Source organism: Puntigrus tetrazona, chromosome 13 (genome assembly GCF_018831695.1).
Source record: "Puntigrus tetrazona isolate hp1 chromosome 13, ASM1883169v1, whole genome shotgun sequence".
NCBI lineage: Eukaryota > Metazoa > Chordata > Actinopteri > Cypriniformes > Cyprinidae > Puntigrus > Puntigrus tetrazona.
The window spans coordinates 17,272,895-17,296,027 of NC_056711.1; the positions used below are offsets into that span (position 1 = coordinate 17,272,895).

The following is a 23,133-nucleotide window of genomic DNA, read 5'->3' on the forward strand; positions in this document are numbered from 1 at the left end:
TTCAAACATTGATGGCGACAAAGAGGCAAAACTTACGGGCCGCAGCTTTAAGTTTATGCTTGCTATTATTGGACCATAACACTCAGTTTCGAGCATAATTCACAATGTTGGACTTTTAAATAAGACAACTGGAATATAAATGTTTGTCAAGACGAATTCTGTCGAATTCTGTCATAGATAGATAGATAGATAGATAGATAGATAGATAGATAGATAGATAGATAGATAGATAGATAGATAGATAGATAGATAGATAGATAGATAGATAGATAGATAGATAGATAGATAGATAGATAGGTTCAATATGTCTCGTCAAGTCTATTTGGACAATAGGAAACACTGGTAATAAAACAACACTCATCAAACCATTTCATAGGGTCTTTCATGTTTGTGAGCAAAGAAAATTCCATTTTAACAAGCAAACAACATCATCAGCAACAAGCAGAAGAAGTCAGATCAAAGGGCCACTTCACAGTACGAGCACAAGTGAGGGCCTCAAACCCTGCGCGTCTTTAGTATTACGATCAGTGTCTCACCGCTGCTCTGCGTGATGTTCACGTCCACTCTCAGCTCAGGAACGCTGCTCCCGGGGAAGTTGGCTACGCAGCTGTAGGTGGCCTGATCTCTGAACTTCATGTCCACGATTTCAAGGCTGCTGGTACCGGCCGGCATGTCCGGGTCGCTGCGCAGCACAATGAGGCTGTCGGTGGGGAAGATGAGAGCTCCGTTCTTGTACCAGGTGTAGTTCACCTTGTCCTGAGGCTGAGCGTCGACGTGGCAGGAAAGTTTGAGGTCTCGACCCATCTGTATGCTCTCGCCGTCTTTGTTCGAGTCCGGCGTGATCTGGAACGTTAAGTTCTTCATGGCTATTGCAGAGTGAGAAGGGATGACATGGTGAAACCGGTGAAGGAACTTTAAAGGACTTTAAACATATGAATTTACACGAAACATTACATGGAATAAAACGTAAATATTAGACATGTATTAAAAACTGGCTCACAACTTTTCACCCTGAATAGCAGAGGGTATTCGAAGAAATGGGTTTATTTGCATAGTCTTTATGCAGTGTAATGTTTCAGTGGCATTCTCGTTGTCAGTTACATAAACCACTGAGATGATCAACGGCACAAAGACTAAATGCAGTTTGCATGGAAGCGGACTGAACTGATTTCATTCCAGACGTTCAGCGTTTAGGTTCAGAACAAAGCTCATTTTTGAGGGACATTAATACAGCCTTGTCTTCCGGTGCACTGCTTCGTCGCTGTACACGTAGCCATCTCACGCTTTACTGCAAACGCTGGCTTTAATCACGAGGAAAAAAGCACAATTTACATGATAAAAATAATGACTCGGTTGTAAACGGCTTTTTAGGATGAAAATAATGAGCTTATAGGCAATATCACGAACACAGCTGAAGACGCTTAGAGCATCCATAACCCCACAGCCCCACTGCTGTAATTTGTTAGTACTGAAGCACAATTCATAACTATAACAGCTTAGCTGCGTGTTTACGCTCTGACAGTATGAAAAACGACCCTGCAGGTGGAGACGGAAAGTTTAGCGCCATATGTTCAGCGCCCCGCATTTCAACAGACGGCTGCCTTACCTGGATGATTGGCTGCGCTCAGGCGTCCGCGGCACCTGCGTGTGCGTTTGACACAAAGCGAGCTCATTACCGTCAACAGAGACGGATCCAGCGCGCATTCCGAAATAAGACGCTTCTACTGCTAATTACCTCCATTCCTCTCAAATTAATTGGAGTAAATAAAAATGATTAAAGAGGCTAAGAATAGCTCCAGGCCCTGATGAACGGCAGGCGTTATGGCAGCCGTTCCTGAATCACCCTCTCGGCTTGAGGAGTTTAACACGATCACACACTGCCAAGAGAGCTAATTACAGTTCAACTGCTAACTCACGCTCACGCCACATAAACACACGCTCCCACGCATACATAAGAACAAATCTGGCTCGGCAATTTTTGTGCTAAGCGCGGGACAGAAGGGAAGTCATAACGCATTCAAATGAGTGTCAATCAACTGGTCGGAGGGATATGTAAACTTAAATTGAATCTGATGGCTTGAGATGTAACTAATATTTCAGCCATTAGAGGTGAAGTGATTTCCGTGCCACCCAAATGAACTGCAGAAATTGAGATTTCAAACCAGGGCTGTGTGAGATTCAGAAGTCAATTGGCTCCTTTTTAAACCACGAGTGTAAATTGAATTGGCCACACCCCACAGGAAGTGAAACTGTACTTTGAAATAAAAGAACAAAAAAAAACTCAACTGATCTATCTATCTATCTATCTATATATCTATCTGTCTTTCTATCTATCTATCCATCCATCCATCCATACATCCATCTACAGCTTGATCATCTACAGACAAACTTTGCTATTCTAGTTAAATTGAGATGAATTCCCAATGCATCTGAATACATGAACATGAACATTTACATTAAACCCCAGTACATGTGTAAAAGCGAGCACTCTTACATCTCACAACGAGGTTGACGGTTCTTCTCGCAGGGTTTCCCACATTGTTTACGGCTGTGCAGTTGTAGACACCGGCATCAGCGGGAGTGACGGACCGGAGAGTGAGGGACCCGCCCCGGATCATGGAGCGCTGAGGGAGGGATCCAGGGTACCGCGACCAGCTGACCGTAGGCGTGGGGAAGCCTGATGTTACCTCACACGACAGAGTGACGTCTTGGCCTGGGTCCACCACGTACGTCTCATTAACAGACAGCTTTAGAGCAGGGGGTGCTGGGAATGAGCAAACAAAAGTGTGCATCATTTAAGGCTGATGGGTTTCTATGTCTAGATGGGGGAGTCTTGCGATTCAAGGCAGAACAAGAGAAGTGCAGGTGGTCTTTCTTCAACAAGTGAACACTTCAATGCTAAAAGTGTTTCGACAAGAGGGTCAATACCACCATCGATCAATAATAACATTTCATGAGAAATCACCTCTTCACTGCTTCTGGGTAAAGAACTAACAGCTATTCTTAGCATGAGACATAACTCAAGGCCCGTGGCAGAGTCTTTACAGTATTTCCTTCACTGATTCCCTCTTTTAGAGCAAAAGTGTCCTGTCAGCTGATTTGGCCTCAGCAACTGCTGATCATTTAACCTCAAACCTTCTACATTTCTTTTAACTCATTACCATGGCTGGAGAGTAACAAAATACATGTAACGCTGTTATGTATTTAAAATAAAAATACATAGTTATAGTTACATTTTAAACAGGTGGTAATCAAATGATTTAAGTACTTTAGATTTCTAATGTCTTTTATTGAAAAAGGACGGAACGGTTTTTATTTTTGTTTAAATGCAACAAAACGTCTCTCGGCTTCGAGGAACATATAACCTTGAAAAAGCATCTAAGTTGTTCTAAGTTTCAGGTTTGTAGCAGTTTTGTTTTTTTTATTTAAGTATAGTTAAGCAATGTCAATCGAGAAAGAAGAGTGATGTTAATCGCGCAAAAAAGTATTAATAGCATCTAATTATTATTATCACTTGTTGCAAAGAAAATGCTACTTTTTTCCTAACATGGTGTAAATAAAAATGATGGCTATTAGCACTTAATTTTAAATAACTGCTGCCTTCGGTTAAATCCGCATCAAAATAGTTTAGCGTCTGTGAGCAACATTTGCTTCGTGAATGAAGCCGCGTTGTCAACGAATCTGAAATTGATTCAATAACATTAATAGAATCACTTGCTTGATTCTTGAATGAATCGGTCCTTTTTAATGAATCAAATGATTCCGTGACTCTTTCATTATGACTCTTTCATTAATTTTCCACATACTGGTGGTTTTAGTTTTATATTTAAAATAATAATTTCCTACCGTACTTTTTTCTTTCTATGTTCAAAATGCTATATTGAAAGTAATAACCCCATAGCATTATTTATCTATTTATAATTGCTTTTAAATTTATTAAGTCATCTTATTGACATTTAAGTTATTTATTGTATGGCCTTACACTCTACAATACAAAGACAGCTGCAAAGAGTTTTGAACACTGGCGCAAAGACACACTGGATTTGAATATCACATGACGCAGGCCAGATTCGAACCTGAACACCCTACATCAGCCCCTCTTTCGTGTCACACAGCACACTGCGGTCTGTCTGAATGGCATCGCTCCCATTTGTGTTCATTATCCCTGCAGTCTACAACTGTCATACTGTACCTGAACAAGACCAGACTGCTGCTAAGCATCATAAACTCATTAGTAAAAATAAATGACTGAAATTAGAAAGCAGAAAACCTGCCAATGTGCTTTTTTTATCTACCTAAATTAATTGTCATTGGCAATATTCGAGCTCTGAATAGGCTTGTAAAACTCCCCACATATAATGCCAAAGAAATCTAATTCAATGTCTTTTAGCCCAATTAAAACAGATCCAAAAAGTTGAACACTTTATAACAGAGCATCAGAAGTGATTACAAATATATTTTTAGTTCTAAAAAAAAACTCATGAAATGACTTGAATCATTACTAAAGTCATAATAATCAATATTCTTGGCTAGCCATCCAGTAAAAAAAAAAGAAAATCTAACATTCAAAGAAAACAATTTTCACTGTGTTTTCAACAAAATTAATATTACTTTTTTGCTTCTTAAGCAAACAGAACATTGTAAAGTTATTTAGAATGAGAATAAGAAATAAAAAAATGACTTCTCGCAGTGCAAAGTACAACCAGAGATTAAAATATACTAACCCTTCAGAGAGGAAGAGATGCTAATATAATACGACAGAGACCTACATTCAATCATCCAAGAGTGGTTTAAATTTTATGTCCCACAAGCACTACAATCCAGGATAATCCCAAAAATAGGAGATAGTTCTCAAAGGGTGAATCTCACGTAACCTGTCAAGAACATTTCTGGGCCATAATACACTCCAAAATCAAAACGATATTCGAAAGACATGAGCATAAAGAAATGTTGGGGGTGGGGGGATTATTTCTATTGGTATTAGAGTTTAAATAAATAACAAAAGAGATAGAAAGCACAACCTGACCCAAAACTGGTCTGATCTCTTCGCTAAGCTCTTGTGACTTACATCTGCTGAAATCTCAGTTGATCCTGATGGACTAAAACACCAGACTGGAGGGGATATGGGCTTCTGTACTGCCAACAGATCTACAAGCTCTCAGCCACATACAACAATCGTATTTGTTCTACAAATAACAGAGACATCACAGGGACTGAAACAGAGAAAGAGAGAGTCTGAGGAGGAAAGAATTTATTGCTTCAATTTCCCGGGAACGGTACGAGGGAGGAGGCGCAGCATCAGTCCACTGTTGTCTCTCGATAATGGGACTGATGTGTTTTACGGAGTTTACGTCGCTTTTACAAACCACTGCACTTCTGTGCTCCACAAACACATCAGAGAGAGAAATGGATAGAGGAAGGAAATTTCAGTTAAAAGAAATGAAGGGTAAGGCATTAACTTAGCGTAAGATAAAAAAGTGATATATGTCGCCTTCTGAGATCTCGTTTTGTTTCCAAACAGCACAAAACCAGTGGAAAACTACAACCAAGATGGCAGACGCGTTAAATATAAACATACATTTATTTGCTTCAATACTGAAAAGCATTGGCTTGCACAGTTCAGTTACCTAGCTATTTAGTTACCAGCTTTCTTCATCAACTGTGAGTGCATTCTAAGCACAACAGTCGGAGTAGACAAAGCATGGAAAAAGTTCATCAGCGAAGAAGAAAAGCCGGCGAAGGTTAGGGAATGTTAAACACTAAGAGGGACAGTGTTGAATCTACACAGAACTACTGCTGCAAATTGACAGCAAACTACAATATTCACCTTGAAGCGCCTGTTTCCACAAAAACCAACCACAGAGAGCTTCACAAAGCCAACATCCATGAAAGAGCAGCGACTGCTAAAACTTTCATCACAGACGCCAATGCTAAAATGTGAAAAAATGGAGTCAGGATCATAAAACCTGGCTAGCTGGAGAACCAAGATCAACTTCAACACCTGCCCTGGTCGGACAAATCAACTGACTTTAATATTATCAAAGCTCTTTACAGAATGAGAAACTGGTTCTCTCCTCTAAAAGAAACCGGCAGATGTTTTATTGACAACATTCTGCTGGAGAATGTTCTACGTGGTTGGAAGCCGTATTGAAGGCAAATGAAGAAATATTGCTAATTTGAAACCATAGTTTGATTGGATTTTATGTGCCACGTAGGGTTGATTCAATCCAACACACTTGAAGTATTTGGAACCAACATGACCTTTTGACCCCAGTAAAAATAATAGAGATATGTCTGGTAAGTCACAGTGCTATGTGAACTTTCATATTAAATTCTGTTTTCCTGTTAGCTTGTGAGAAAGTTTTCCCTTCAAAGAACATGATTTTTCTTCTTAAGTTTAATTGAGTCTGATTAATTATATTGGAATCAGATAAAAATACAATTTCACACATCATTCTCCAGCTGCTTTTGATTGTTGTTTTTAAAAAAAGCAGTGGCTTTCCAGCCTTAAACTACACTAATAGAGCGGCATGTAAAACATTAATTGAAATAATGGTAGTGAATGGCTGAAAGCACACAAAGCATGCCAAAAATGCGTAAAAATTTTGGATTTAAATCTATATCTGTCCATAAGAAATAAGTACAGATTATTTCACAGGTAGAACAAAGCAGAATATATTGCTGTACTCAGGAATATCTAGTTACCTTCTACTTAGCACTTCAATAAAAGATTATCTTTTGCTTTGATGCTCCTGACCTATCAAACTTTCCTTCAACTTACTGTATCAATTCAGTAAACACAACTTTCTTCTAGAAAGAAGGATGAAATAATGATGTGCTCTTTATTGAATTCTCCATCCAAAAGTAATAAGTACTGATTATTTCAAAGACATAACTCAGAAAACAATACAGGCAGCATGAACCTTTCAGCGGCTGCGCTTTTTGTATATCAGTCAGTTTATCCTAGAAAGATTCTATTACAGGATTTAGGAGCAACAAACACGGCAAAACCTTCTCTTCTCTGGAAGCATTGTCTGTCTCTTGTGAAGGATGTCACTTTCAGGACTGTTCATCCACTTCAGTGTCACATGCGCCAATCACATGCGTCAATCACTGATGGCTTCACCACCTCAAAAAAAAAAAAAAAAAGAAGTAGCGCAAAAGCGTGGCAGATTAACGAGGCTATCGGTGCAGTGCTGCCGTGACAACAGATGAAAAGTAATTAGTACTCAGCAATGTTAGACACGACAATAACATAATTAAAGCCATTTATCCTGTCTGATTTAATGATGCCTGTCTCAATTAGTGCTGTTAAATAAATCGTAACTGCATGGCAATAAGCCTACTGATATAATTTTTTTTGGTTTTTGTCTAATAGATTTGTGTGTGTGTGTTTTGCCCTTTTATCAAAGTCAGAAAATGTTGTGATTTTGTTTGTGCAAACATGCATAAGCCTATATGTGGATTTGTTGTTGGGTTTTTTTCCTTCGCACTGCATTTATTTACTATGTGTGTGTGTCTGCCATTAGACCAAGGATAGTAAAACCTGACATTTTGGACTTTGTCAGGACATTTTGTCGGTCCTCACAAGGGAGATAAACTATTAAAATTGCTCAATTAAGTTCATCTTAAAATGTAAAAATGCTAAAAGGTTTCTGCCATGCGTAGTTTTAGAGGTAGGCTTGGTGTAGGTTGATAAAAGTATTGTTAGGTCAGTATAAAAACAAAAGAAGTCTATTAAACCACAAACATGGTTGTGTGTGTGTGTGTGTGTGTGTGTGTCATAATTTATTTTTCATTTATTAATGTTTTTTTTATGCAGAATACAGAATGTTTTTTTTTTTTCCAATTATGTTTTACAGTTTTAATTAAAGGGCAGCTTAAAATAACTACAACTGTCAAACCAACTGTCAAATAAAATAAAACAAACAATTTTTGCTGATGTTCATTTTGACACCAAATATAACACGGCTCACCAACTTAAATATGCTGAATTAAGGATTTAAAAAAAGCTCACTTTTAGCACCAGTTTCTGCGTACTTTCGGTTGGCTTCAGAAGACTTTTAAATATGCGATGTGGACAACTGTTTATTTATGTTATGTTTTTGAGCACTGGAGCCATGGTCACTGTATGAAAATCCTAGGGAGGAAAGCAAAATCAAGCAAAGAGTCATTCATGAAAATCATTGAATGGCATGAAGTTAGGAAAATCCATTTTTTGGAATGGCACGAAGGTATAGCAAAGATGACAGAAATGTAACTTTCTGTGAACTGCCCCTTTAACAGATAAATGTCCTCTCCCAAGGGGAAATGAGAGTGTACATCACACACACGCAGCCCATTCATCCTCATTACACCTGATGTTGTATTAGCGCCGTGTATTGATGGTAAGGGACGGCAGGTGTGTGTAGCGAGACACAGACTGATCGATATCAGACACATTTCCCCTCAGACGCTCTCTGCTATGCATACGGCACGCTTTCAAATCTGCTTTGCTATAGAAAAGTCACAGTTGTGCTCCTGCATATGCATATGGAGGAGATCCATGACGTATAAAGGGCAGGGGGCATTGTTTCTCATCGGATCAGACACACTCCCTGCTTACACCTAGATAAAAAGCATTATTTTAGAGGCAAAAGAAAGTAATTTAACATAACTGGACTTAAACTAGCATTATCCACATAAATATCGGAACGTATATATTTTATAACGCCTCATACTTTCTAAAAAAAAATTATACGTGAGATGCAGCAATAAAAAATGAGTTATTTGTGTATGTTTGTTTACTGGTCTGATGAATTAGAATCAAATAGAACGTAGTAAGCAGTAAGTAGCAATATTTCCTAATATTTTGTCTGACTGATCCTATCAATAAAAGAGTTAAACTTGCATAAAATGTACTTTTTTATTAACTTAATGTGACTTTTTTTCAATATAATATCTATTTACTCGAGAAGCAACACTGCGTGATATATTAATATTTCTTTCCAACACTGCATATTGAAAATAATTTAGTCTTCAACATATTTATACTTAAATAAGGAGAAAAAGTATTCCAGTGCATTAAGACAAAACACAAATATTACACGGATAAAGATATATCGTCTACAAACCAGCCTTAATATCCAATGCAGTGTTGCTTCTCAAGTAAATTCATCTTGTTTAAAGCATGTTTATATATTTTAACTAGACAAAATACTTGTCAAGAACAGTTTTTTTTTGCAGTGTAAGAATTCATTCATCTTAATGCACGTCGAGAGCCTTGCATTATGGGACGCAGCATGCTGTGTAGTTTTTTTAATGCGCGTAAAAAGGAGGTAATTCCCGTTGTTTTACGTGCATACGTTAATGCCCATACTGTACACAGTCTAAATAACACACTCTGCAGAGATAGTAAGAGCAGTATGTTATTTTCAACATCCTCTCTCTCTTTCTCTCTCACGCACAAATGGACTGGAGGAAGGAAATAGGTGCGAGTGACCAGTGAAGCATTCAGTGTGTGTGTGTGTGTGTGTGTTTGTGTGGGTAGGATAGAGAATCACCAGAGCAACAAGTATAGAAAGATCGGCCATCCGCCATCTCTATTGCCGTGGGGACCAGGCTTGTACAATTAAGCCCAGCCAATTACTGCCAGCTAATGGCTCAAAGAGGCTGAGACAGAGATACATTAACACAGCTAACCAACGCTTAACCAACCCTTTATTAGACTCATCCTAACAGGGAGACAATGACCCCTAAAGCACTAGCACATGTTAAGCAGTGCACATTAACCCACACTGCATTAATTAACATATATCCGGCGCCAGAACCTCTCCCCCGTAATCTGTGATGCAAACAAACCATTTTCTTTCAAACCCTCTAGATATGAACAAGGAGAGCCTACAGAGATTACAAAAGCACTTCAGAGAAAACTGTAAAATAAACTTAAAAAATTGGCAGTCAGGGAAACTATATTTAACTCTGGGAAGGCAGCTGGTATTAATGGACAAAAACTGTCAACAGGTAACGAGGATTGAGGACTGAAACGGGTCTGTTTTAGAGCAGTCTTGCCAATAAAATTAAATATGGCTGAGTTTAAGTACATTACATCACATCAAAGCATTAGGCGGTAACAAGAAGACATATAACTCTTTGACATTCTATTTAGCAAAAATTAACAAAAAAAAAAATTAATTGAGACTGTTGAGGCAAATAAAGCTTTTGATCCAATTAAAATCATGGATGGATGGATGGATGGATGGATGGATGGATGGATGGATGGATGGATGGATGAATGGATGGATTGATTTGCCCTCCACCAAATACAGAGTACAAGTACATCTTTGTCTGACTAAATGCATATTATGAACTATTTCAAAGTAGAAGTTAAATAAAGCACAACTCTATAACTCTCCGATCTGTGTGAAATTGAGAAGACAAGTATCTACTTAAAATTCAGCCAGGTGACATGAGCCACAGTGAAAGGCAGTTTCTATCAATGAGTTCAATGGGAAACGGCATGATCTTATAAGATACTATAGTCATACAGTCGATATCTATGGTCTATAGTCACTATAGTCAATATCAGCAAGACCAAATTAGTTTTTAGTGTAGTCATTTAAATCAACCGATCAATAAATTAATCAATCAATCAATCAATCAATCAATCCAGACAAAACCAGACCAGAAACTGTCACTATTCTGAGCATGTCTGTATGCTAATCCTATATGTGATGCTTTATGCACTGCTGCAGTTTATATTTGCACAACGCTTTTTTAGGCAGCAAGAAAATGAATTCCTTGTCAAAAACAGAATGGCATGTTATTTACCAGTGTGAACAGGGCTTCAGTGTCTATGCAGACCCTCTCCTAATTTCCACCGCTCCTTTACTTTGCCGCTCCTAAAGCATTCAAACTGACAGGTCATCATATGCCACAGTAGAGGGATTCGGCTACGAGGAAAATATTCAAATGTTAAAAGGAGGGGGGTTTAAAGAGAAAAATGTTCCACCAGGTTAGCTCTTTTCTCTGAATAAAGACAATCTCTCTCTCTCTTGCTGAGCTTCTACAGCTCTTTCAGTCCCAGCCATACAATTATCCAATTATCCAATTAAAGCTTCATTTGAGCGTGAGCGTGATGGGATTGAGTTACATCAGTTGTTTCCTCTTGAACGATCTGTACAGATGGTGTCTATATATCTATACGCTATATGAACGATGCGGTGCATAAACATATAATTAAACACAAAGCACTGACGTATTAACAAAAGTACAGTTTGTATATTTGTTTTTATCTTTTCCAGGCTGAGTTCTGATATAAATGCATGGAGTTGAAATCCTAAAGGTTTTTAAAATTGAATCAGTGATAAAGGTGGTTAAATTGCCTTTGATTTAAACGAATATGGCATATGATGCATTTTTTATAGTGAACCAAGTGCAAACTGACTCCTTTTGAGTCTCCAATCTGAAATTGTGGGTTGCAGTGATTTTACCACGGCTGAGGTGAGGCAAAATATAAATTAATCATAACATGGAATCACGAACTATATAGTATGCACACTTTGCAGAGTTCACAAACTTTTGTATATGCAAAATAATGATGGCCCGCTACATTTGCTAATATGCAAAGTACACAACAGAGGAGGGTGCATGGAATTATGCACAAATTCCTGCTAGATAATTCTATTAAAAATAGTTTTAAGAATGCAAAACCTAGCCATCAATTTTTTTTCCCTCCGAAAAATATAGCAAGAATTATACAGAATATATTTTACACTTATTATTCCTTTTTTGACTTAACATTTCTTAATGAATCTTTCAATACGACAAAATATATAACATAAATTTATGTTGTTGTAAATAGATGGCAGAATGATACAAACCACCACTCAAAATGAAATCAGTAAGATTTTAAAAATGTTTCTTATGCTCACTGAAGTAACAATACAGAAAATATCTCCGTTTTCAGCAACAATATAGCGCTCCAGTCTTCAGTGTCACACAATCCTTAAGATATTTTTCTAATATGCTGATTTGATGCGTTTGTGCAGTTTAATATTTTTTTCCTGATGCTCAAGAACAGGTCATCGCTTACGTTTGAAATAACATTTATGTGAAATAGAATCTTTTGTAACATAATAAATGTCTTTTCTGCCACTTTTGATCGATTTAAAAAGTCCTTACTGAATAAAAGTGTTCATTTCTTACTGACCCCAAACTTTTGAATGGTTGTGAATGAGAGAAAAAGCAGATGATCAACCACGAGGCTTTGGATATAACATCATAAACTAAACACCATAAAGCAGGTCTTTCTCTCCGATCTGAGCTCTGACCTTCACACGAGCAGACGCTGACTAGGTTTGGAGTTACACGTCACGATCGACCCGTAATTTAAAACAGCTCTTCGAATCCCGAGCACAGACGCAGTCTCCTTCACTTTACCCTCTAAAGAGACCAACTTCACGAACTTCAGCGCAGCGTTCGACGCGTGTTTCTCCTGCTCTCTCCAATTTCATCTCGCCCCCTTCCCGCTCGTCAGTTCAGAGGAAAGAAAATGAAAATCAACAGAAAAACAAATCAGTGTTTTGTTCTTTCGGCGACGAGCTGCGTGTTCGCGAGCCGCGCGCTCCTGCCACGCGGAAAACAAATTCCAATTTGCAGCAGTGTGTTGTTTCTCCACAGGGCAGGACACCGATGGGGCACCGTGTGTGTGTGTGTGTGTTTGCGCGAGAGGTACAGACTTCTGATATTGTCACTCCAGACTCACTCATCTCTATTGACTATTTCACAGCTGCCTTTCTAGTGGAGAGAGCAGAAAGAGGAGAATCAACAGCCTTTCAAACTCATCACAAGAGAGAGAACGAGAAACGAGGGAAATAAAGACACACACAGAGGGGGGAACTTTTGGGCTACTTTTAGATTTTCTCGGCGAGCTTTGAACTTGTTTCTCGAGCATGAATTCTTAATGCTGCTAATTCGAACACGAACAAACATGTTTTTTACATGACTAATTCATAAAGGGTTTCACTGGGTATTGTAGTCGCATTTTTTGTTGTTCTAGCAAAGATTTCTCTTTCATTTGCCAGTCACAGGCGTATTTTTGCTTTTGCTGTGAATTCGATTCATTATGGATTACACAAACAATTTATTCTGACGATGATGGGAAAACATATGCCATAAAGTGTGACAACATGCCCGTCATCTGAGTATATTCATATATATATATATATATATCGATAAATCAAGCCTGAGAATTATTTAAAAAGCATACAGTCTGATCTAGCCTTTACATAACCCTATTTCTGTCAGTCCCATTACAAAATGTGATCTGGAGAGGTTGTAAACTCACATCGCCCCATATGTGCACCACAGCTCAATGGGTGCTAACCAATAGGCCACCGCCCTGAGAAATCAGTTCTAACGCTGAAAATGATTGAAAATGAATCGCAGCACAGGACAGCACAGCGATAGTGACGTCTGCCTTCACAGAGACCTGAGACACAAACCAGCTCAGAGACCAACATGATCAAAGACACACGTGACTCTTCCTGTGTTATTCTGCACAGCGCTGACAGACAGCCGAACGAGAGAACGCACAAGAGAAAGAGCGCAAGATTAAAAGAGGGAAAAGTGAAGATGTAATCAAAGAAAGGTGAATTAAACCTGACAGGTCAACACATATCCAGGGGAAAAGGAACACTTGAGGAGAAAAATAATAAAAAAGAAGTTAAGGAGAAAAGACAGCTACTCTTACAGTTTCTGTAAAGCTAACGGCAGAAACCAAATTCAGTATGCAATTCAATTTCCTGTTATAAAACGAGCGGAGTAAAAAAGGCATGACTTTCGCAAAATTCGTATGCTAAACTCACTACAGCTGCCGTATAATGAGGGAAAGAGAGCGAATGCGAGTGTCTGAGCATAAACGGGAACTCACTAGTGGTGTTGGTGAGGCGAAAGGTGACGGAGCTGTCTGGAATATCGCACACGTTCCGGACGGACACCTGACAGGTGTAATTAGCAAAGTCCTGTGGACGGAGATTTTTCAGTTTCAGCACCTTTGTCTCGCCCTGCAAAAACACACACACACACACACACATTCACACAACGTTAGCCAAAGCACGCATTTATACATAACGACAAGAAAATGTTCTGGAAACATTTTTTTTAATTTAAGATACAAAACCCCATATTCACACCTGGGGCATAACGGAGTGTAACAGAAGTGCAAACTACGAAATACTACGAAAACACACTCATAAAGGATGCGGTTTAAAGTAGCTGGATCCAGCTGTGATGATGTAATTTCTTAAAACAGGAGAAGGCGCAGTATAATGGTTAAATGCATCAAACGTTTTAAAAGTAGTATATTTTAATGATAAAGCATACGGTTACATAAAATTCAATGTCATCCATTCAAAGAGGACACGTGTGTAGTGTGATTGTTTGTCGGTCGTGGCAACAGGAACTGAGGTGGGCGGGTCTTTGAGATCGGTCAATTATGGTGAATTGAAACATTCAATCCAACAATAAACTTTACACATTATACACTTGACAAGGTTCAGTCCGTCAAATAACGAAGACTACGTCAGTAGTGAGCATGAATGGGGCACAAAAGGTACCGTATCGTTTTCTTGAGAATGACCCTTGTATTTCTATCCGATGTGAGAGGCTTTGCACGCATGATAAAGAGAGAATGAATTCAGGAATTTTAAATTCCTCTAATTCTTTTGACTGCGTCCATCAGGAGAATGAATAATCCTCATTATTATTAGCAAAGCCATCAATCTCCATCCGTCCCACCTTATTCAAAAGGCTCTGTAATAATAAGTGCTTAGATTATGAATTCATCACTGATGGATCGCTGATTTATTGAGTACATTTCTCTGTGACTGAGCGGGTCTCCTGCGGTTATCTGCTATTCAAATGATTATTAGCTCTAATTAAACAACTTTCTGTTTTAGGGGGAAATAAGGCCTATAGAGAAATCCGGCATATTGTGAGAGAAGTTTGGGGACAAAATTGTTAGCTGAAACTTACCTTAAACCTAAAACTTAAACCCCCTTTTGGGACACCCAGAATGAATGTCCCTGAATGAAATGAAATAAAATAAAATGTTTGCATGGGGACCCATCTGTAAGGGGTCGGGTATAGGGTTAAGATCTATAAAACATCGTTACCTCACTAAAACAGCGACAGAAGTCGTGATGGTTGTACCTGTGTGTACAGAGGCTCGTAGATATCCACTCCATTGTCTTTGCTCTGTTCGATTTGTTTATTTCCTCGTTTCCAGATAAAGCGAGCAGGAGGGTTGGAGTTTACCGTGCAACGTAAAAACACTGTTTTCTCCTGATAGTAGTTCCCTCGTACATCACCCACCGTCTGGTGCACCGTGAGCACAGGCTTATCCAGATCTGGAGAACAGACAGAAAGAAGGAGAACTCACTTAGATTGGGAAAATGTAATCTCTTTAATGGAGTAATCTGAGAGGTAAATGCCCTCAGAACCCATAATTATCAGAGCCTTGATCTCGTGGTCTCAGGCAAGACCACTATTTCCACTGTACCGAAGGTGGCAATTAACTCAAGAACAGGTCAGCGCACTATCTTCAGAGTTATACACAGATTTCAGCAACATGTCGATGGGTCTGAATGGCTGGTTATGCCATTTCACAGAGAGTCTCATTGTTTGAATGAATGGTGCAATAAATATATTCTAACGCATACGTTTAAGACGGTTCTGGACTGACAGGTCTTGGCTTTAGACGAATGGTATTTAAACTACTTTTAGAGCTTTTTCAGTTCTTTTTGGACTTTGCTACTAAATATCACCGTCACGTCTCACATTGTGAAAAGGAAACGCTCAGGAAATCTAGCCCATTGTATGCTTCACAGAGGAATTATTAAATAAATTACAGTAAAATGTTCATTTCCTAATAATCTCTATCAGTAACACTTTACTGAGTCACGGAATGGATCATTTTTCATGTCATCAATAAAAAGGTTTGCTTTTCGCTGATTGCTAAAAACTTGCTTTAAAGATTTCTATGCCCCAGCAGAAGCTACTAGCTTAGCTACTAAAGTCAGTAATAAAACAAGAACAATTGCACAAATTACAAGCACAGATGAACGACCCTACAAAATAATTGGCTATATAAATACATTAACAGCAGTATTCAGGTGCAGACCTGCAGTAATTAAGTGTTTGATTAGCAGACCAGACAGAAGTAGGTATTTCTAGGCAGCGGATTCTGCACAGATTTAATGCATATTTTCACATAACCCTGTATGTACCTATCCATTGAGGCACTGAAACATGGTCTCTCTCTCTCTCTCTCTCTCTCTCTCTCTCTCTCTCTCTCTCTCTCTCTCTCTCTCTCTCTCTCTCTCTCTCTCTCTCTCTCTCTCTCTCTCTCTCTCTCTCTCTCTCTCTCTCTCTCTCTCTCTGTCTCTGTCTCTCTGTCTCTCTCTCTCTGTCTCTCTCTCTCTCTCTCTCTCTCTCTCTCTCTCTCTCTCTCTCTCTCTCTCTCTCTCTCTCTCTCTCTCTCTCTCTCTCTCTCTCTCTCTCTCTCTCTCTCTCTCTCTCTCTCTCTCTCTCTCTCTCTCTCTCTCTCTCTCTGTCTCTCTCTCTCTCTCTCTCTCTCTCTCTCTCTCTCTCTCTCTCTCTCTCTCTCTGTCTCTCTCTCTCTCTCTCTCTCTCTCTCTCTCTCTCTCTCTCTCTCTCTCTCTCTCTCTCTCTCTCTCTCTCTCTCTCTCTCTCCGTGCTTCAGTGTATGCAACAGCGAAATTGCTTGAATGTGTAAATTTTGCAAATGATAACTAACTCTATGATGGCTGAAGCATGCCTTGTTTTGGGTGTTTTTGCTATCATCCTTTTGTCTAATCTCTATTCACATTTTCAAAACTCTAAACACCCGTTATGCACAACAATTCAGGTCGTTTTCACACAACATTCAGTCAATTAACATGTTTCTAAAACGCATACATTTTCTTTTTTACAAGTTCACCCCACACCAAAATCATGGATCTTTCTTATCATTTTTACAAAAGCTTAAACACAGCATTTCAGAAATGAAGACTCGATGTTCCAAACCTAAAATATAATATAAAAAGTCTAGTCTTGCAACAACAGCAGCTCAAAGGTATTGAAAAATATCTCTATATAAAATATTGCAACAACTGATAAGTATTTTTAAGTTTATTCCTTTCTCGGTTGATGGAATAGTCAGGTATTGAAGTTCTTTTTATCAACAATATAGAGTAAAAAATACTTTTTGAATTGGTTTTGTGGATGCAGAACAACACCGAATTAGAGAGAGAGAGAGAGAGAGAGAGAGAGAGAGAGAGAGAGAGAGAGAGAGACATAGAGAGAGAGAGAGAGAGAGAGAGAGAGAGAGAGAGAGAGATAATGCCTGAAAGAAATAGCGGAAGAGCTGTATGAGGGAGAGGATAGTTGGGAATGAGAATGCATATTGTACTGTGCGGTTTATGTTTATTTGTTTCTCCCCTTACACAAGTGGAACCTATAAAAGGCAATCATGACTTTATCTTAGAATTCTGAATGTTTTTCTTGCAATTGTGAATTTACAGTATTTTAAAACTCTGTTAAAGTCTGAACTGCAAGATGGAAAACCAATCCCTATTAATGGATGTCTGAATTGTGGGATAACAAGGTCACAATTACTGTTTTTATGTGATGGAAACAAGCTTGCAAAGTATCCAAAGGCTGGAATTTTTGTTGATGACTGGCATCAGCTACCATCCAATTAAAGTTTTGCATAGGGGACCCAATTTTTCTATTGTACATTCTATAAAATAATGACACATTCAGGTTCAGATACTGTAGTATCTTGCCAAGAATCAACACATTCAACACGGTAAAATGTGTTTCAGTTGAAGGTAAAAAAAAAAAGGTTTTTATATTGTCTATTATATGCAGGTAGAACTGAAACATGATAAGAATTTCACATTTCAAAGAGTTTTGTCAGTCTATCTACACCCTTTAAATGACTATATGTTTCTGATGGATAGAAAACTAGAGCTACTTTTGACCGAATGACTCAATCTTGGGTTTGCTGTATTTCGATAGAGGTCATATATGTAGAAAAGGGTACTCAGCATTTTGAAATTGAGAGTTTGTATTCATTTATTGCTGTTTAGAAAAACTACTATAATTATAAATATTGGTAAACGCTTGTTAGCAATTGAAAAAAACGGTAATATGTGCCAGACCAGACGGGGACACACACACACACATAAACTCACAGATCACGCAGAGAACAGCATCACATATGGAGGAAAGAGAGGTGAAGGTTAAATCTATGCGACTGTGTAACCCAGTCTGACCTCTGACCTCCCACTGCTCAGTAATTCCCACTGAATAAACAGGAATCTGTCTAATAGACTCAGTCCTGATAGTGTGTGTGTGTAGAGAGCACACATCAATGGCTTTATTTTAGCTGCTGAAGGAAATCTAAGCATAACGCCTGAGTAAATTCACCCGCAATAAGAAGCCAAATGAAAACATCACATCCGTCAGAGAGAGATTGACTGGGAAATGTGCTGATCCGTAGGGAATTCCCTGCCAATTCCACAGAGATTAAGCCGGTGAGCGCACTAGCCCATATCACAATGACTGTGTCAAATTATCACTCAACTTTATTAGACGGTCTGGAGCTAATCTGATGACCACAGGCCAGAAGAGAAAATCGTGAATGACACACTGACCCAAACCAATATACCAATGAGCAGAAACATTGATTTTCTGTGCAGGGGTGTGTGTGTGTGTGTGTGTGTGTGTTTGTGTTTTAAGACGATTTTGTATATATGCAAAACTCCTTGTAGTACGAAAATGTTCAAATGTTTGGGGACAGAAGATTTTCTTTTTGGAAAGAAATGTATACTTTTATTAAGCAAGAATGAATTCGATACATATTTTTTAATGATTTTTTTATAAAATGAAACACATTTTGTACCAATATTTTAAGCAGCACAAATGTTTTCAATATGGATAATAATAAGAAATGTTTAATTAACATATTAGCAAATTAACATATTAGAATTATTTGTGAAGGATAGCATGACACTGAAGACTGGATGCTAAATACTCCATTACAGGAACGAATGACAACTTCTCAATCAATCAATAATATCTTTCCTAACACAAAACTTTTGAACAGATTAGCAAAAAACTTCTGCAGTAATTTTTTATTATTATTATTGGCCATTAAGCATCCTAAAATGCATGTCATTAGATCAAAACATAAAATAAAATATAAATATAAATAAATAATAATATATAAATAAAATAAAAATATAAATAAAAATAAAATACTGTCACTATTTACTTGCCCCAATGTATTTCTTAAGCATATTTCAATCCTATTTTTTTTCATATATATATATATATATATATATATATATATATATATATATATATATATATATATATATATATATATATATATATTTATTTTTATATATATATATATATATATATATATATATATATATATATATATTATTGTGTTCAAAAAATAATGAATAAATAAAATAAAATCTTTATTTACTTATTTAAATAATTAATTATACCGTTCTAATCTAAATGGTTAGAATGGATGTTTGGTTAAAACTTCTGGTTTCTTTGAGAAACAAAAACTAAACAAAAAATGTTTTAGACATGCATCAACAGATACAGTTAACTTTACAATAAAGTGTCATTTGCTAACATTAGGTAATGTATCAACAAACATGAACAAACAATGAAAATTCATATTGTTGAAGTTCATCTTATTGAAGTTAGCCTTAACTAAGATGAATAAATGTAGCAGAAATAATGTTCATTCTTAGCTCATGCTAGCTACTGTTTTTAACTAACGTTAACTAATGAACCTTGTTGTAAAGTGTTACCAAGATACATACTGTACATCGTCCGGAAACTGATATCCCAGTACCCCAACCCACCAACACACACCCTTCTGCATTGAGACGAGCACAAACAGAGGCAGACGTTTGATCCCAGCATCTCGTGAATTATTTAGCACTCTTCATATTGCCTGAAATGGAGCATCACATGAGTGTGAGCAGCACATTTGGATATAATGAGCACATACGAACAACCCAGAATGCACCGCGAGCCTACAGTGATCGTCTTTTAGGTTTTCCGCTCATTTTTCTGTTTAGATCGCTTACAAATCAGCGTCAACATGTGCCTTGTAGCTGTTCTCAGTGTCTACATGGACAGAGTCGGGGGGGGATCGTGTGTGTGTGTGTGTGTGTGTGTGTGTGTGTGTGTGAGCGTGTCCTTTATTCTGTAATTCATGCTTTCCGTTGTGCCATTACTGCTAGGACTGCAGGATTATTTGCATACTGTGTGAGAGTACAGCGTAAAACCTGTGATCTTATAAACATGAGCTTTCTCTCCACCTGGCTGGTCTGAGGGCACAGACCCACAATGCACCTGTTCTCTACCCATAGGAACGTCTCTGTATCTCTTTCATAATTGAACTCGCTCTCCAAGAAGTGAGGACAGATATGAGCAAACAACTTTTTGTCACGCTTGGTCTTTGCTAAGCATGTTCATACTTCAATTTGAGGTCAAATTCTCACAATTAACAAACCTGCCTCAATAAACTCCTTATTAATAGTTAGTAAGGTACTTCTTGAGTTTAGGTATTGGCTAGAATTAGCGATATAGAGTGCTAATAAACGGCTAATATGTTAATATAATAATAGGTATGCTGACTAATTAATGGTCCCTAAACTAAAGTGTTAACACACTAATAAATCTAATAAGAATTACATCATTTGATTTGTTTACCAAGTGCATAATGATTCAAAAATATGGACGTAGCATTTTCAGTCAATGCGAATTTCAGTTCTGGCAAATTAAAGAGATTGTAATGACTGGAACATTACCAGAAAGATTTGTGGCTAAATTAAGCCCAAATGAGGTAAATAACACAGTAAAGCCTAAGGCAACAGACATCTGATATCCTGTCAATATGAGGCGATCCACAGTATCTGACAGCTGACATCCACAGGGGTTACTCTAGAGGTCACCAGCGTGAGGGTCAAAGGTCAATGTTCATATGAGTAAGTCAATATTCTCTGCACTTCTCGTGTTGTACAATTTAATGGGTATACCCAGTCAAGAACAGGTCATATTTCACTCAGCCACCGAAAAAAAGAAAAGAAAGACGTTTTGTATAAAGAAAATTAAGCCTGTTTTAGGACCATTCAAATATTGTGTCATTAGTTCCACGACAATTAAGCACAATTCAGCTTAAAATCCTCATTACTATAATTGCTCTGGAATGTTTTACTTTTGATTTTCTTTGTAATTCTCATTATTCTCAGTGGTGCTTCTCATTAGATCCTCATCATTATAACTCAGTTATTTGCTAAATTAAGGTTAAAAAAAAAACATAAAATGCAGTGCAAAAAGAATAAAAGCCCAATGATAAAAATAATTTTTAAATACTTCTATATTTAAAAATATATATAATACAGTGCTTAATCACAGTAGTTCACAGTTTGTTTGTTTTTTAAGTAATGAGTGGTTAATTATGCTTAACTAACATTATAACGACAGATTTTACATAAAAAATTGCATTAAATCTGAAAAAATAATGCAGTTCTTTACAAAAAGTATGATATAAAAAGATATAAAATTAAGATTGGAGTTGAGGCAGAACTTGAATGCATTATCAAAATTTTATTTTAAATGTAAAATTAAAATTTAGTTTGGTTTATGAACATTTTGGTTAAGAATTGAAAAAAATACACAGTTTGAGAAAAAAGAAAGACGGGTGCCAACTTTAATATTACAAAAAACACCTGACTTGCAAGATCTTTGCGAGTTAGATATTAGAGTCTGTTTGCTCTACAATTAATCTCCTTGTTTTTTTAGGAGAAACGTTTTCTTCTTTAACAATTACAAGAAGCCCCAATTAAACTGTCCAGAGATCAGCGGTTGCAGGCGATTTCAATAAACACCCTCAGAATGGGAAAGCAGATCAGGGACGGACTCTCAATACTGATCCCAAAGCTCCAGACTCTCAGCACACCTGAAGCCTCCTCTTCCTCATATCGGCTAATTACACTCGGCCCTTCCTCGTCTCTGCCCCGCGGCAGGAAATGAGATATTTAGTCAACCCCACTGGCTCGGCACCAAGAACCTTCAGAGTGCTTTGAACTAGGGTGCGGTTTTAATTAAAAACCCCAGGCAAAGCTCTGAGAGCTGAACTCCGCTGGGTGAGGGGGTCACTAACCACCCGAACGCTTCCCGGGTCGCCACCTCCTACAGGGATCAGAACTCCAGAAGAGAGACACCGAGGGACGACGCTCTCTCTGGACAGACAAAAAGAGACTTTCTATAATTGCTTGTGCTCTGACTGTTCTGTTAATTGCCCTAGATTTTCTTAGGATGATGACACACATAAATACAAACTACACATGCACGCATACACAGTATTAGCTGTTGGTTACAGATGGTGTTGTACAGTGATGCTGCTTTTTAATTGGCCTCCCAGAGTAATGACTGCTGTTAGATGTAGTTTTTTTTTTGGCTCTAGCTAGATTTTGGTAGCGATGCCATTTGTCTTACTAGAAGAGCTATCGACCTGTCTGGCGATATTTAGGCGGCTAATAACATAACGCACGGCTCTTATTCAGCAGCCCAGCACCGGGATGTCACTGTTTGCAAAGCGTGCAAACTACATTCGGTTTCAGTCAGAAAAATAGAGAACAGCAGCGGCATAAAAATGTTCAGATATAGATATAACGTCCGAGAGCTGAACATTGAACAATTGGCTTGCGGTTTGGGAAAACATTGAACGGTTCGGCATAAAGTTTAAGGCTGGAATCGATAGTACTTTTGCTCTTACTTAGAGTTTGGGATCTGAACAAATTCATAACCCAAAGTATTACATTTTTGGCACACAACTCCTCGGACTATAATGATATAACGAATCTAAAAATGCACTGAAATTGCGCTTCTGGCCATTACAATATGCCACTAATTATATGAATCTTTTGAGATCTGATATGGAAAAAAGCGTATTTATAAAACAATAAAAAGGAGATGCAGCCTTCCAAAAACATAATTCTGTTTATGACCACTGGATTCGTTTAGATGTGGTCTGAAACAAAGTTTACT

General features: G+C 37.8%; 1 protein-coding gene across 1 annotated transcript in view; it reads right to left on the bottom strand.

Annotated features, from left to right (window-relative positions):
• Positions 1-23,133, bottom strand: part of LOC122356833 (MAM domain-containing glycosylphosphatidylinositol anchor protein 1) — a 152,917-nt gene that overhangs the window by 59,962 nt on the left and 69,822 nt on the right. The window contains exons 5-8 of the mRNA XM_043255906.1: positions 15,193-15,389; positions 13,913-14,045; positions 2,495-2,764; positions 537-866 (exon numbers count right to left, since the gene is read on the bottom strand). Coding sequence (XP_043111841.1) covers positions 537-866; positions 2,495-2,764; positions 13,913-14,045; positions 15,193-15,389 — 930 coding nt within the window. The remainder of the gene's footprint in view (positions 1-536; positions 867-2,494; positions 2,765-13,912; positions 14,046-15,192; positions 15,390-23,133) is intronic.